Source organism: Pristiophorus japonicus, chromosome 8 (assembly GCF_044704955.1).
Source record: "Pristiophorus japonicus isolate sPriJap1 chromosome 8, sPriJap1.hap1, whole genome shotgun sequence".
Classification (NCBI taxonomy): domain Eukaryota; kingdom Metazoa; phylum Chordata; class Chondrichthyes; family Pristiophoridae; genus Pristiophorus; species Pristiophorus japonicus.
Genome location: NC_091984.1, coordinates 173,897,559 through 173,913,818, shown reverse-complemented (window position 1 = coordinate 173,913,818; position 16,260 = coordinate 173,897,559). Strand labels below are relative to the sequence as shown.

The following is a 16,260-nucleotide window of genomic DNA, read 5'->3' as shown; positions in this document are numbered from 1 at the left end:
GATTCCGGTCGGGCGGGAGAAATGGCGGCACTAGCAACGGCGCGCGAAAGCCCTTAGTGACCGGGCAAGGGCCAGGCACTGCACCACACCCACGGTGAGCTCTGCGGAGGCTCATTCGGAATGGTGATATTGATTGAGGGATAAATAGTGGCATAGGATTTTTTATGTCCACCTGAGAGAGCAGACAGCACTTCCAACAGGGCTGGGGGTTAAAGCGGCCTCACTTCACTCCTGCAGCGGGGCGCGGTAACCACGGCCGCCCTCCCCAACCCTCACCCGATCAACTGTGGAGGGACTCGGGCCCAGCCTCCTCCTGTCCTCCCCCGACCGACCACTGTGGACACCCACACAAACTTAGCAGCAGAAGACGCTGAACACCGATTGCCGTCGCCCTCCCCCACTCCCTTCGCCCTCCCGTCTGGCACTTTCCTTCCCCTGCCCCCACCTCCCCATTTCACTCCCCGGGATGCTGATGCTGCTTGATCTGCCCTTTGGTTGATAGGGTGTCTTTTTCATGTTAATGCTGTGAGAAATTTGTGAAGCGATAGACTTGTTTTTGAAAGCAGAAGTCTGACATATTGCATGCAGTAATTGGGTGGTGAAAGTAACTATTTCAGAAATTTGTGAAAAATCAGCTTTACTGTGACAATGGAAATATACCAGCTAAAGTAAAAAATGAATCTCTCTAACTGCTCTGTTGTAAGTTTGAAAGAAAGAAATATTTTCATTTATATAAGTGCCTTTCACGATCTCGAGGTGCTTTATAGAAAGAAGTACTTTTGAAGTCACTGTTGTAGTGTAGGAAACATGGCAGCCGATTTATGCACAACCAGCTCCCACAAACAGCGATGAGATCAGTGACCAAATCATCTGCTTTTGGTGTTGGTTGAGGCCTAAATATTGTCTGGGATACCGGGAGAACGCTCCTACTTCTCCAAATAGTGCCATAGGATCTTTTACGTTCACCTGAGAGGGCAGACGGGGCTTCGGTTTAACAATCCCATACGAAAGACGGAGATGCGCAATGTTTGAAAAATCCTGAAATATCAGTGAAATTGAACTATGATTGTGTGGTAGATTAATAGAGTGGACAAGGGAGAACCAGTGGATGTGTATTTGGACTTTCAAAAGGCTTTTGACAAGGTCCCACACAAGAGATTGGTGTGCAAAATCATAGCACATGGTATTGGGGGTAATGTATTGACGTGAATAGAGGACTGGTTGGCAGACAGGAAGCAGAGAGTCGGGATAAACGGATCCTTTTCAGAATGGGAGGCAGTGACTCGTGGGGTGCCGCAGGGCTCAGTGCTGGGACCCCAGCTATTTACAATATACATCAGTGATTTAGATGAAGGAATTGAGTATAATATCTCCAAGTTTGCAGATGACACTAAGCTGGGTGGTGGTGTGAGCTGTGAGGAGGATGCTAAGAGGCTGCAGGGTGACTTGGACAGGTTAGGTGAATGGGCAGATGCAGTATAATGTAGATAAATGTGAGGTTATTCACTTTGGTGGCAAATATAGGAAGGCAGAATATTATCTGAATGGTGGCAGATTAGGAAAAGGGGAGGTGCAACGAGACCTGGGTGTCATGGTACATCAGTCATTGAAAGTTGGCATGCAGGTACAGCAGGTGGTGAAGAAGGCAAATGGTATGTTGGCCTTCATAGCTAGGGGATTTGAGTATAGAAGCAGGGAGGTCTTAATGCAGTTGTACAGGGCCTTAGTGAGGCCTCACGTGGAATATTGTGTTCAGTTTTGGTCTCCTAATCTGAGGAAGGCCATTCTTGCTATTGAGGGTGTGCAGCAAAGGTTCATCAGACTGAATCCTAGGATGCCAGGACTGACATATGAGGAAAGACTGGATTGACTTGGAGTTTAGAAGAATGAGAGGGGATCTCAAAGTGACATATAAAATTCTGTTGGGACTCGACAGGTTAGATGCAGGAAGAATGTTCCCGATGTTGGGGAAGTCCAGAACCAGGGGTCACAGTCTAAGGATAAGGAGTAAGCCATTTAGGACCGAGATGAGGAGAAACTTCTTCACTCAGAGTTGTTGATGCCAGTTCGTTAGATATATTCAAGAGGGAGAACATAAGAATTAGGAACAGGAGTAGGCCATCTAGCCTCTCGAGCCTGCTCCGCCATTCAACAAGATCATGGCTGATCTGGCCGTGGACTCCGCTCCACTTACCTGCCCGCCCCCCATAACCCTTAATTCCCTTATTAGTTAAAAATCTATCTATCTGTGACTTGAATACATTCAATGAGCTAACCTCAACTGCTTCCTTGGGCAGAGAATTCCACAGATTCACAACCGTCTGGGAGAAGAAATTCCTTCTCAACTCGGTTTTAAATTGGCTCCCCTGTATTTTGAGGTTGTGCCCCCTAGTTCTAGTCTCCCCGACCAGCGGAAACAACCTCTCTGCCTCTATCTTGTCTATCCCTTTCATTATTTTAAATGTTTCTATAAGATCACCCCTCCATCCTTCTGAACTCCAACGAGTAAAGACCCAGTCTACTCAGTCTATCAGATTGAGTCCGATGTAGCCCTGACATCTAAAGGGATCAAGGAGTATGGAGAGAAAGCAGGAAAGGGGTACTGAGGTGAATGATCAGCCATGATCTTATTGAATGGTGGTGCAGACTCGAAGGGCCGAATGGCCTACTCCTGCACCTATTTTCTATGTTTCTAATCCACTTGGTGACTGCATTGTTTTATGATTAAAACAGCAAATGTACAATGTTGTGGCAAAATGCACTAGTCCTCTGAAGAACTAAAATAGTCCAAGGCACAATGTAAGTAAATGTACTTCACGTGTCAAATTATGTTGCAAGTAAGTATCTATCACCAGTTAGTAATCAAGGAAGTAAAACGCTTAACGATCGAAAAACATTCGCGCACTCTCTTCATCTTTTCATTTTATCAATAAACACACAAAATGATCAAGTACACATGCGTAGGCCACTTCAATGAGTATTGAGATCACACGTTTGATGTCTTTTATTCATTTGTTATTTTCCTATTAGAATTGAAATTGACCACATCTGGTTTCCTAATGAGCCATAGTTAGCGTATTGGACAGCACTGGTCTTGGTGACGGTATTGGTCTTCTCTTGCCTTGATTTGGGCTTATTAAATGGTGGTAACCCTCGTTTAGGATCAGCCAATTTAAGAAAGATCAGGGATCAAATCTGTGATCTTTGTATGTTCCATTACTGCTCTGGATCATGACTTTACACAGTGAGTGATGGAGGGAGTCAAGCTGCACTTTTTAAAGTTAATGTTTTTCTACAACATTTAAACCTATAAATTGGGGTTCGAAGGTATTTTAAGATTACCGTCCAGTACAGCTGTCAAAACTTAGTTTCCCTCTTTTGTGGAAATTTCAACTCCAACAATTTTTTTGGAAATAATTGATATTTTGATGTCTTTGGCATTGATCTTTAGAAAAAAATGTCCTTGTTTGATGTGTAGAGCTTGTTAGTTCTACTGTCGCACTTGGATCAGTTGATAGATTAAAGGCTAGTTTGTAATTAATGTTCCATTTTATTACACTGAATGTGTATTTGATGTAATTGTTCCTCAACTGGGTTGATCATACATGAGATGTTAGAGAAAGGCAGTGTGAAACAATGGGTGAGGCTTCTTGCCGAAGTGCACTTAATATTCTGTTTATATAACTTTAATGGATAAATATTCATTAAATTCTGTTTCCATCCGAAATCTCAACATCTAATTTGGCCTTTTAATTGTGTATTTGGAGGATGTGACTTGACAAACCAGCATCAGAATATGAATTTTTGAAAAAGTGTTATGTATATTTTTAAAGGGGTGATGCCTTCTTGCTAAAGCCGAAAGAACTATGGATCGTTGTTGTCACAGTAATGTCACATGCATGTGTTTCAGCAAGATTGACCAGACTGCATCTTGTGTTTGTAACCAGAGGTTTTTTCTATGAAGTTGATGTACCTTTAAAATTCCAAGCATAGTATGTACCGTACAAGTTAGAGCTGGGAAACCAAGCATCATTTTGTTTTAACTTTTATTTTACAAACAGGTGCCCACCCAGCGAGTTTTATTGATTGGGAATTCTGTTACCTGAAGAACACAACTGCAAGTAAATGAAGGAAATAAACAACCCAACTGAATTCTCTGAAACATGTACATTTGTCAGATCCCTCTGAACAATACTGCCTGCGGAAGACTAACAACTGCCTCCTGATGATTCTAATGAGACATTATCAACACCGATTCTTTGAGAACTGTGTAGTGGTCGACCACATTGTTATTGTGGCTACTTCAAGGTGAACCTGGAGCTTTTATTCTGAGAACAGGTAGTTACATTATTTGCCCACACTTGGAATCAAATGGATCAAAAGACACATAAAATTGCTTTGGGTTCTGCAAAGTATCCAATCAGAAAGGACTTGCAGATGAAGAAAGGTGATCACTTGAAGAAAGATCTTCAGAAGTAAGTTTACAAAATAAAAATAATTAAACCAAAGTTACATTCCGCTCCAATGTCCCGTGCTGGGTGCCGTGCTACAGATGTATGGCCTTGACATAAAGAGACATTAGGACAGGTGACCAAGAGCTTGGTCAAAGTGGTAGGTTTTAAGGAGTGTCTTAAAGGAGGTGGAGAGGTTTAGGGAGGGAATTTCAGAGCTTAGGGATGAGGCAGCTGAAGGCACAACAGCCAATGGTGGAGCGATTAAAATCGGGGATGGACAAGAGGCCAGAATTGGAGGAACGCAAAGATGTCGGAGACCCGAGAGCTGTTCAGGTGTACAGAACAGTGGGAAATGGAATTCAATCCGGAGAAGTTTGAGGTAATGCATTTGGGGCAGGCTAACAAGGCAAGGGAATACACATTAAATGGTAGGACACAGAAGTGTAGAGCAACAAAGGGACCTTGGAGTGCATGTCCACAGATCCCTGAAGGTAGCAGGCCAGGTAGATAAGGTGGTTAAGAAGGCATACGGAATAATTGCCCTATTCGCCAAGACATAGAATATAAGAGCAGGGAGGTTATGCTTGAACTGTATAAAACACTGGTTAGGTCACTGCTAGAGTACTGGGTGCAGTTCTGGTCACCACATTACAGGAAATATATTGCACTAGAGAGGTTACAGAGGAGATTTATGAGGCTGTTGCCTGGACTGGTGAATTTTGGCTGAGGGAAGATTGGATAGGCTGGGTTTGTTTTCTTTGGAACAGAGGAGGCTGAGGGGAGCCCTTATAGAGGTGTATAAAATTATAAGGGGCCTCGATAGGGTGGATAGGAAGGACCAATTTCCTTAGCAGAGAGGTCAACAACCAGGGGGCATAGATTTGAAGTAAATGGTAGGAGGCTTGGAGGGGATTTAAAGGGGAATTTTTTTCACCCAGAGGGTGGTGGGGGTCTGGAACTCACTGCCTGAACTGCTGTAAAAGCAGAAACCCTCACCACATTTAAAAAGTACTTGGATGTGCACTTGAAGTGCCGTAACCTGCAGGGCTACGGACCAAGAGCTGGAAAGAGTGGGATTAGGCTGGTAGCTCTTTGTCGGTCGGCACGGACACGATGGGCTGAAATGGCCTCCTTCCATGCTGTAAATTTCTGATTCTATGGTTGTGACCAATTTTGTTTGGTGTGCGGTCCCTTTACAGCTGCTGTGCAGTATCTTTTCCGGCGGCAATAGCTGGTGATCAGCCTGTGTGGGACCTCCCGATTGGTGCGCGGCTGCTCACCTTAGGGGGAACGTTGGTATCTCCCTTTTCCCCTTGCTGGGAGATGCTGCAACCTTTACTTTGGGTCTCTACATGCAGTATAGCTTGGATTAGAAATAAAATATAATATGAAATACAAGATGCAATTGTACAGCACTACAGTTCACTATGGTAAAATGCAATTCTTGGAAGTCAATGCCGAAATGGTCTTGGCTGAAAAGACATTTTAAAAGCGATTGGGTTGCATGCCTTGATGGTATTTACCCTAGAATACTAAAAGACGTGCGGGTTGTGTTAAGGCCAGTCGCTGGCTTGTATCTTTAACAACGCATTGAGGTTTCAGATTGTTCTTGTGGACTGGAGGGGAACTACGTGGTGTCTATAATCTTAAGAAAGGGGAGCAAGTCAAAACCTGGAATAAGAAGGAAGTTAGTTTGACATGAGTTATTAGCTAGTTGTTAGAAGGTGTTATTAGCGTTGCTCTGTGTCATCATTTAGAATGAGCAAGTGTTTTAGGGAATCCTAAAATGGCTTTTGTAAATAAAGGTCCTGTCTTGCCAACTTGGTTGAATTTTTTGAAGAGATCACAAAGTTGTTGGATGATGGTAGCCTGGTAAATATTTTGTGTCAATTTCCCCTAAAAACTGAGAGACATAGAAACATAGAAACATAGAAAATAGGTGCAGGAGTAGGCCATTCGGCCCTTCTAGCCTGCACCGCCATTCAATGAGTTCATGGCTGAACATTCAACTTCAGTACCCCATTCCTGCTTTCTCGCCATACCCCTTGATCCCCCTAGTAGTAAGGACCTCATCTAACTCCTTTTTGAATATATTTAGTGAATTGGCCTCAACAACTTTCTGTGGTAGAGAATTCCACAGGTTCACCACTCTCTGGGTGAAGAAGTTCCTCCGCATCTCGGTCCTAAATGGCTTACCCCTTATCCTTAGACTGTGACCTCTGGTTCTGGACTTCCCCAACATTGGGAACATTCTTCCTGCATCTAACCTGTCTAACCCCGTCAGAATTTTAAATGTTTCTATGAGGTCCCCTCTCATTCTTCTGAACTCCAGTGAATACAAGCCCAGTTGATCCAGTCTTTCTTGATAGGTCAGTCCCGCCATCCCGGGAATCAGTCTGGTGAACCTTCGCTGCACTCCCTCAATAGCAAGAATGTCCTTCCTCAGGTTAGGAGACCAAAACTGTACACAATACTCCAGGTGTGGCCTCACCAATGCCCTGTACAACTGTAGCAACACCTCCCTGCCCCTGTACTCAAATCCCCTTGCTATGAAGGCCAACATGCCATTTGCTTTCTTAACCGCCTGCTGCACCTGCATGCCAACCTTTAATGACTGATGTACCATGACACCCAGGTCTCTTTGCACCTCCCCTTTTCCTAATCTGTCACCATTCAGATAATAGTCTGTCTCTCTGTTTTTACCACCAAAGTGGATAACCTCACATTTATCCACATTATACTTCATCTGCCATGCATTTGCCCACTCACCTAACCTATCCAAGTCGCTCTGCAGCCTCACAGCATCCTCCTCGCAGCTCACACTGCCACCCAACTTAGTGTCATCCGCAAATTTGGAGATACTACATTTAATCCCCTCATCTAAATCATTAATGTACAGTGTAAACAGCTGGGGCCCCAGCACAGAACCTTGCGGTACCCCACTAGTCACTGCCTGCCACAAGAGGGCTGTTCAGTAAGGTTGTGTTCTGGGGGATTGGCAGGCTGATTTTAAGGTGGATTGTGAATTGGTTGCACTTGCATAGACAGAGGGTGGTTATTAATAGTAGCAACTCTGGGGTTTTGTCTTGATGTTGTCACATTGCAGCATTTTCTACATTAAAACAGTGGCTGCACTTTCAAAGTATTTAGTGGGCTGTAAAGTGCATTGGTATGTCCTGAGGTTGTGAGAGGTGCAATATAAAAAAAACGCCTTTTTCCACCTCCGTAACATTGCCCATCTCCGCCCCTGCCTCAGCTCTTTTGCTGTTGAAACCCTCATTCATGCCTTTGTTACCTCTAGACTTGACTACTCCAACTCACTCCTGGCCAGCCTTCCACATTCCACACTACGTAAACTTGAAGTCATCAACTCAGCAGCCCGTGTACTAACTCGCACCAATTCAAGATCACCCATCACCCCTGTGCTTTCTGACCTACATTGGCTCCCAGTTAAATAATGCCTCGATTTTAAAATTCTCATCCTTGTTTACAAATCACTCCATGGACTTGCCCCTCCCGATCTCTAATCTTTTTCAGCCTCACAACCCCACAAGATGTCTGTGCTGCTCAAATTCTGGCCTCTTGAAAATTCCTCATTATAACTGCTCAACCATTGGTGGCCGTGCCTTCAGCTGCCTGGGCCCTAAGCTCTGGAACTCCCTTCCTAAACCTCTCCGCCTCCCTACCTCTCTTTCCTCCTTTAAGATGCTCCTTAAAACCTACCTCTTTAAACAAGCTTTTAATCATCTGCCTTAATTTCTTCTGTGGCTCTGTCAAATTTATCTGTTTGCTTGTAACACTTGTAAAGTGCCTTGGGACATTTTACTACATAAAAAGGGCTATATAAATAAAAGTTATTATATAATTGCAAGTACTTTTTTTTAGTGGAATCTGTGTTGAGTCTGTTGCTTTTTACCATCTTCAATGATTTGGAGGAGGGCATCTGGAACAATTGTTAACTTAGCTGAGGACACAGAGGTGGGCAGGAGTTGGGAATGGAGATGAATGCAGGCACGTTATGCGAATAGTCTGTATGTGGCAAGTGTCCTTCAATGTGCATAAGTGCACCATGATGTATATGAGCCAGGATAATTACAGACATGTGTATACCATGCAGGGCAACTCACTTAAGGCCATGGAAGAGGAGATGGACCTGGAGGCCGTAGTTCATGAAACATTGAAGATTCCTGGCCAGTGTCGTGAGGCCATATGAAAGTGAAATGATTGTTAGGGTGTATAGATAAGGCAGTTAAATATAAAACTAGAATTACAATACTTGGTACGTGGCCGTGGTATGAATGTCTGTATAATACTGTGCCCAGCTTGGGTCCCCTCGCGTGTTGGGGTAAACAAAGCCTCTGGAGAAGGTCCAGAGGAGAGCCACCAGAATGAAACTTAATCTTAAAGGTCTTATCAGGAGAGGTTCAGGGAACTGGGGCTTTTTTAACTGGCAAGTATAGACATGAAGGTGAAATGGTTAAGGCTTTTAAAATGATGAAGGGAATAGATTATTTTCTTGTGAAGAGGTTATTTGTGCTGGATAGGGAGGAGAGGATGAGTGGATCAGTACAACATAAAGCAGAGAGTTAGGTTAGGCATTTGGCAGTACCTGTGAACTCATCTTTTTTTGGTGTAGAAGCAAGTCATCCTCGTTTCGAGGGACCGCCTATGATGATGACTTTAGTAGCAAGTCATAGATCTCTGGAGCAGATTGCCAAGACGTGCAAGGAGCACAGATTCACTGCAGGCCTTCTAAAGGGAGCGTGATGATTTCATAGAAACATAGAAACATAGAAAATAGGTGCAGGAGCAGGCCATTCAGCCCTTCTAGCCTGCATCGCCATTCAATGAGTTCATGGCTGAACATGAAACTTCAGTACCCACTTCCTGCTTTCACGCCATACCCCTTGATCCCCCGAGTAGTAAGGACTTCATCTAACTCCCTTTTGAATATATTTAGTGAATTGGCCTCAACTACTTCCTGTGGTAGAGAATTCCACAGGTTCACCACTCTCTGGGTGAAGAAGTTTCTCCTTATCTCGGTCCTAAATGGCTTACCCCTTATCCTTAGACTGTGACCCCTGGTTCTGGACTTCCCCAACATTGGGAACATTCTTCCTGCATCCAACCTGTCCAAACCCGTCAGAATTTTAAACGTTTCTATGAGGTCCCCTCTCACTCTTCTGAACTCCGGTGAATACAAGCCCAGTTGATCCAGTCTTTCTTGATAGGTCAGTCCCACCATCCCGGGAATCAGTCTGGTGAATCTTCGCTGCACTCCCTCAATAGCAAGAATGTTTTTCCTGTAAGTGGAAGACATCTTGAGATATGGAAGGTCGGTGGGTTAGCTGTGACGAGTCATATCAGTAGCTGCAGCTTCCTGGAGCTTGCTTCATTGTGTTCAGTGTTTGGTGAGGAATTTCCAAGAATACTTTTCCTAAATTTGCCTCCGTTTTTTTTTCTCCTTGACTCTCCCAGGAGGTTGTGTGATGGGGTTAGGTTGATGGTGTGTGAGGGTGCACCATATCTGGATGAGGCAGGCTCGATGGACCAGTCGATCTTTCCCTGGACCTTTTTGTATGCTGTGTGGCCCAGAATTCACCAATCAATGTGGGATTTAGGTATCCATGTTGGGGTTGAGGTGGTAGGTTGGTGATGGTGACTAGCACGTGAACTGAGATGGCTGTGGTTGAAAGGGTTGTCAAGGCTGCAAGGCATGGACCTCTGTGTTGGTCTTTGTTGCTCTGATTCCAGCCTGGGTGTTGGCCTGTCAATAGAGTTGGTATTTACTGAAACCCAGGGAAGAGGTGTTGGTATGGAATGTGGTGAGATGGTTGGGAGTATAGGTACTTTGTTCTCAGACTGTATTGCAAGAAGCTTTTTGACCTCCCTCTGAAGGTACAGTTACATTTACTGGGAACAACATTTATGCTCTATTGTTTCTGGGCTCGGGATGCACTTTCAGATACTCTGGCACCAAGGTCTGTCGTGTTGCAGTGGAGGAGTTGTTCACATGCTTCATTTTGAAGGGACCCCCGAAGGTTGCATTTAGACCTTTTGAAAGTGAGCTCATTTCATCATTAACATTCCCCATGTCAAATGCCAGGCACCTTTTCTGGGTTAGAGCGGGAGTACAGGGAGCAGCTTAAGTCAACAGTTTAACGAGGCAGAGTTAGCACCTCAGTCATTGCACTTGTTCACAAAGCCTGGAATTTCTTTAAGACTTTCCTTAAAACCAACATCTTTGACCAAGCTTTTGGTCATCTGCCCTAACATCATCTTTTATGGCTCTGTGTCAAATGTAATTTTTTTTTAATAACACTCCTGTGAAGTGCCTTGGGATGTTTTATTATGTTATCGACGCTATATAAATGTAAGTTGTTTTGTTTAGATGGTATGTTAGGACTTGTGGGGGACATTTAATGGCTTTCTAGCCACTTTCATTTAGGCTATGTCCAGGCAGCAGTTTCTACATTGTGTAGTGATATTCTGAACTTTACTTGGGCATTTCCTGCTAATAATTGGCACCACAGTTTGTGGCTAAGAATCTGAGCACCCAATGATGCCACAGAAAGCTGAAAACCTATCTTTGAAGTATTTAAAGAAACCCAACTTTAATTTCCCCTATTGAAGGATATGGAACAGATCAAGATATAGTGATTCAGCTGTTGCACTGGGAGAGGAATGGAGGCATTATGTCAAGAGCTAGTGGCTTGAAGGAGGCTGAGGAATCATTAGCAAAAGAGTGGCAGAATAGGTTGAGGGCTGTAGAAGGAAGAGTTGTAGAGAGATCAGAGCCCTGGGACCTCCTGAATTAGTGGAAAACAATTCAGAGCATGAGCCAGGTAGAGTGATTTCAAAGAAAACTAGACAGCAAATTAGGCAGTGTTAGTGATTTGTTTGGAAGTGCATGGCATCAAACCGTACCAAAGCCTTTGAAGATCTCCAAGGCAATGATGGATGGGATCAAGAGCAGTGTTCCAGAGATGCATAACATAGGAGGCAAGATTACCAGTTGATTGGCCATGCTCATAATCTTGGATTAGGCCAGATCCCTCAAGTTGCTGGATAAAGTGATGCCACTAGTTGATGGCATGGAGCATGGGATATTGGTGCTGTAATACACAAAGCCACAGTTAATGCCTATGATACCATGCACAATGAGTTCCCAATCTCAGCTGGGCCATCTGGAAGAGATGTCGAGACGCTTCCTGCTGGAAAAATTGGAAAATTAATTGGCATGTTTTTTGTGTAAATATTGAGGGATGTTAATGCTGGAGAATGGAATACTTTTGATTTCGGGGATTCATTACCAGCATTAAGCATTCCCAGGCCATGATTAGATGCAGAGTTAAACATCCTCCGCACTGTCCCACGAGTGCAGTTAAATCTCAGAAGAACAGCTCCTACTGCACGGTGTTACATTTCTCCATTGCCAAACGAGCTGTCCTCTGGCAAGATTAACAATTTAGTGCAAATTAATCCTAAATTAGAGGCATTATTTTGCTGTAGGTTTGTATTTTCTATGAACTGAGTTGAGATTGACCTCTTCGCCGTGCCCCCGCCCCCCCCCCCCCCCCCCCATCACACAAAAAGCCGTTGAGGCTGCGAGTCAATTGAAAATGTCAAAACTGTGAGTGATAGATTTTTGTTGGCTGAGCATTAAGGGTTACAGAACCAAGGTGCGTAGATGGATCTTAAAGAAATAATAGATAATTTACAACAAGCATACATTCCTTTAAGGCATAAAAATCCCACAGGAAAAGTGGTCCAATCGTGGCTAACAAGAAGTTATAGATAGTATTCGATCAAAGGAAGAGGTTTATAATCTTGACAAAAAGAGCAGTAAGCCTGAGGATTGGGAGAATTTTAGAATTCAGCACAGGAGCACCAAGAAATTGATAAAGAAAGGGAAAATAGAATATGAGAGTAAACTAGCAAGAGACATAAAAACATAGAAACATAGACAATAGGTGCAGGAGTAGGCCATTTGGCCCTTCGAGCCTGCACCACCATTCAATAAGATCATGGCTGATCATTCATCTCAGTACCCCTTTCCTACTTTTTCTCCATACTCCTTGATCCCTTTAGCTGTAAGGGTCATATCTAACTCCCTCTTGAATATATCCAATGAACTGGCATCAACAACTTTCTGTGGTAGGGAATTCCACAGATTAACAACTCTCTGAGTGAAGAAGTTTCTCCTCATCTCAGTCCTAAATGGCTTACCCCTAATTCTTAGACTATGTCCCCTGGTTCTGGACTTCCCCAACATCGGGAACATTCTTCCTGCATCTAACCTGTCCAGTCCCATCAGAATTTTATATGTTTCTATGCGATTCCCTCTCATCCTTCTAAACTCCAGTGTATAAAGGCCCAGTTGATCTAGTCTCTCCTCATATTGTCGGTCCTGCCATCCCGGGAATCAGTCTGCTGAACCTTCGCTGCGCTCCCTCAATAGCAAGAACGTCCTTCCTCAGATTAGGAGACCAAAACTGAACACAATATTCCAGGTGAGGCCCTGTACAAGTGCAGTAAGACCACCCTGCTCCTATACTCAAATCCCCTAGCTATGAAGGCCAACATACCATTTGCCTTCTTCACTGACTGATGTACCATGACACCTGCCGCCATTCAGATCATATTCTGCCTTTGTGTTTTTGCCACCAAAGTGGATAACCTCACATTTATCCACATTATACTGCATCTGCCACGCGTTTGCCCACTCACTTAACCTGTCCAAGTCACCCTGCAGCCTTTTAGCGTCCTCCTCAAAGCTCTCACAGCCACCCAGCTTAGTGTCATCTGAAAACTTGGAGATATTACACTCAATTCCCACATGCAAATCATTAATGTATATTGTAAATAGCTGGGGTCCCAGCACTGAGCCCTGCGGCACCCCACTAGTCACTGCCTGCCATTCTGAAAAGGACCCGTTTATCCCGACTCTCTGCTTCCTGTCTGCCAACCAGTTCTCTATCCACGTCAGTACATTACCCCCAGTACCATGTGCTTTAATTTTGCATATTAATCTCTTGAAAGTCCAAATACACCACATCCACTGGTTCTCCCTTGTCCACTCTACCAGTTACATCCTCAAAAAAATTCCAGAAGATTTGTTGAGCAGGATTTCCCTTTCCTAAATCCATGCTGACTTGGACCGATCCCGTCACTGCTTTCCAAATGTGCTGCTATTTCATCTTTAATAGTTGATTCCAACATTTTCCCCACTACTGATGTCAGGCTAACCGGTCTAAAATTACCCGTTTTCTCTCTCCTTCCTTTCTTAAAAAGTGGTATTACATTAGCTCCCCTCCAGTCCAAAGGAACCGATCCAGTGTTGATAGACTGTTGAAAAATGATCACCAATGCATCCACTATTTCTAGGGCTACTTCCTTAAGTACTCTGGGATGCAGACTATCATGCCCCAGGGATTTATCAGCCTTCAAACCCATCAACTTCCTGCCTAATAAGGATTTCCTTCAGTTCCTCCTTCCCATTCGACCCTCGGTCCCCCAGTCTTTCCGGAAGGTTATTCGTGTCTTTCTTCGTGAAGACAGAACCAAAGTATTTGTTTAACTGTTCCGCCATTTCTTTGTTCCCCATTAGAAATTCACCTGAATCTGACTGCAAAGGACCTACGTTTGTTTTCACTAATCTTTTTCTCTTCAAATATCTGTAGAAGCTTTTGCAGTCAGTTTTTATGTTGCCAGCAAGCTTCCTCTCATACTCTATTTTCTCCCTCCTAATTAAACCCTTTGTTCTCCTCTGCTGTATTACAAAATTCTCCCAGTCCTCAGGTTTGCTGCTTTTTCTGGCCAATTTATATGCCTCTTCCTTGGATTTAACACTATCCTTAATTTCCCTTGTTAGCCATGGTTGAGCCACCTTCCCCGTTTTATTTTTACTCCAGACAGGGATGTACAATTGTTGAAGTTTATCCATGTGATCTTTAAATGTTTGCCATTACCTATCCACCGTCAACCCTTTAAGTATCATTTGCCAGTCTATTCTAGCCAATTCACATCTCATACCATCGAAGTTACCTTTCCTTAAGTTCAGGACCCTAATCTCTGAATTAACTGTGTCACTCTCCATCTTAATAAAGAATTCTACCATATTATGGTCACTCTTCCCCAAGGGGCCTTGCACAACAAGATTGTTAATTAGTCCTTTCTCATTACACATCAGCCAGTCTAGGATGGCCAGCCCTCTAGTTGGTTCCTCGACATATTGGTCTAGAAAATCATCCCTAATACACTCCAGGAAATCCTCCTCCACTGCATTGCTACCAGTTTGGTTAGCCCAATCAATATGTAGATTAAAGTCGCCCATGATAACTGCTGTACCTTTATTTCACCCATCCCTAATTTCTTGTTTGATGCTGTCCCCAACCTCACTACTGTTTGGTGGTCTGTACACCACTCCCACTAGTGGAGTTTAGCACTAGTACAGATGAGTATTAGTAAAAAAAATAGTACTGGAGAAATTAATGGGACTGAAAGCCGATAAATCCCCTGGACCTGATGGCCTACAACCTTGGGTTTTGAGAGAGGTGGCTAGAGAGATAGTGGATGCGTTGTTTGTCATCTTCTAAAATTCCAGAGAGTCTAGAATGGTTCCTGCAGATTGGAAGGTAGCAAATGTAACCCCGGTATTTAAGAAAGGAGGGAGAGAGAAAACGGAGAACTACAGACCAGTTAGCCTGACATCAGTCATAGGGAAAATGCTAAAATCTATTATTAAGAACGTGGTAACAGGGCACTTAGAAAATAATAACAGGATTGGGCAGAGTCAACATGGGTTTATGAAAGGGAAATCATGTTTGACAAAGTTTTTTGAAGTTGTAACTAGCAGAATAAGGGGGGAACCAATGGATGTGTTGTTTGGATTTTCAGAAGGCATTCGATAAGGTGCCACACGAGGTTATTAAACAAAATTAGGGCTCATGGGATTGGGGGTAATATACTAGTGTGGATTGGTTAATAGACAGAAAACAGAGAGTAGGAATAAACAGGTCATTTTCGGATTGGCAGGCTGTAACTAGTGGGGTGCCGCAAGGATCCATGCTTGGGCTCCAGCTATTCGCAATCTATATCAATGGTTTAGATGAGGGGACCAAATGTAATATATCCAAGTTTGGTGATGATACAAAGCTGGGTGGGAATGTAAGTTGTGAGGAGGATGCAAAAAGATGAAAAAGGGAGATAGACAGGCTAAGTAAGCGGGCAAGGACATGGCAAATGGAATATAATGTGGAGAAATGTGACATTATCCACTTTGGTAGGAAAAATAGAAAAGCAGAGTATTTTTTAAATGGCGAGAGATTGGGAAATGTTGGTGTTCAGAGGGACCTGGATGTCCTTGTACACGAATCACTGAAAGTTAACATGCAGGTACAGCAAGCAATTAAGAAAGCAAATGGTATGTCGGCCTTTATTATAAGAGGATTTGAGTATAAGGGTAAAGACATCTTACTGCAATTATTTAGTGCCCTGGTGAGACCGCACCTGGAATATTGTGTACAGTTTTGGTCTCCTTATCTAAGGAAGGATATACTTGCCATTGAGGAAGCGCAACGAAGGTTCACCAGATTGATTGCTGGGATGAGAGGATTGTCCTATGAGGAGAGATTGAGTACACTCAGCCTATATTCTCTCGAGTTTAGAAGAATGAGAGGTGATCTTATTGAAACATACAAAATTCTTACAGGGCTTGACAGGGTAGATGCAGGCAGGATGTTTCCTCTGGCTGAGGAGTCTAGAACCAGGGGTCACAGTCTCAGAATCGGGGGCCGGCTATTTA

General features: G+C 43.6%; 1 protein-coding gene across 3 annotated transcripts in view; it reads left to right on the top strand.

Annotated features, from left to right (window-relative positions):
• sfi1 (SFI1 centrin binding protein) overlaps positions 1–16,260 on the top strand; it is a 209,556-nt gene continuing 193,296 nt past the window's right edge. For all 3 annotated transcript variants that reach the window (XR_011594118.1, XM_070887562.1, XM_070887563.1), the window contains exons 1-2: positions 1–94; positions 4,062–4,475. Coding sequence is in view for 2 of the 3 variants with exons in the window: in XM_070887562.1 (XP_070743663.1) it covers positions 4,372–4,475 (104 nt within the window). In the remaining variant the exon portion in view is untranslated. The remainder of the gene's footprint in view (positions 95–4,061; positions 4,476–16,260) is intronic.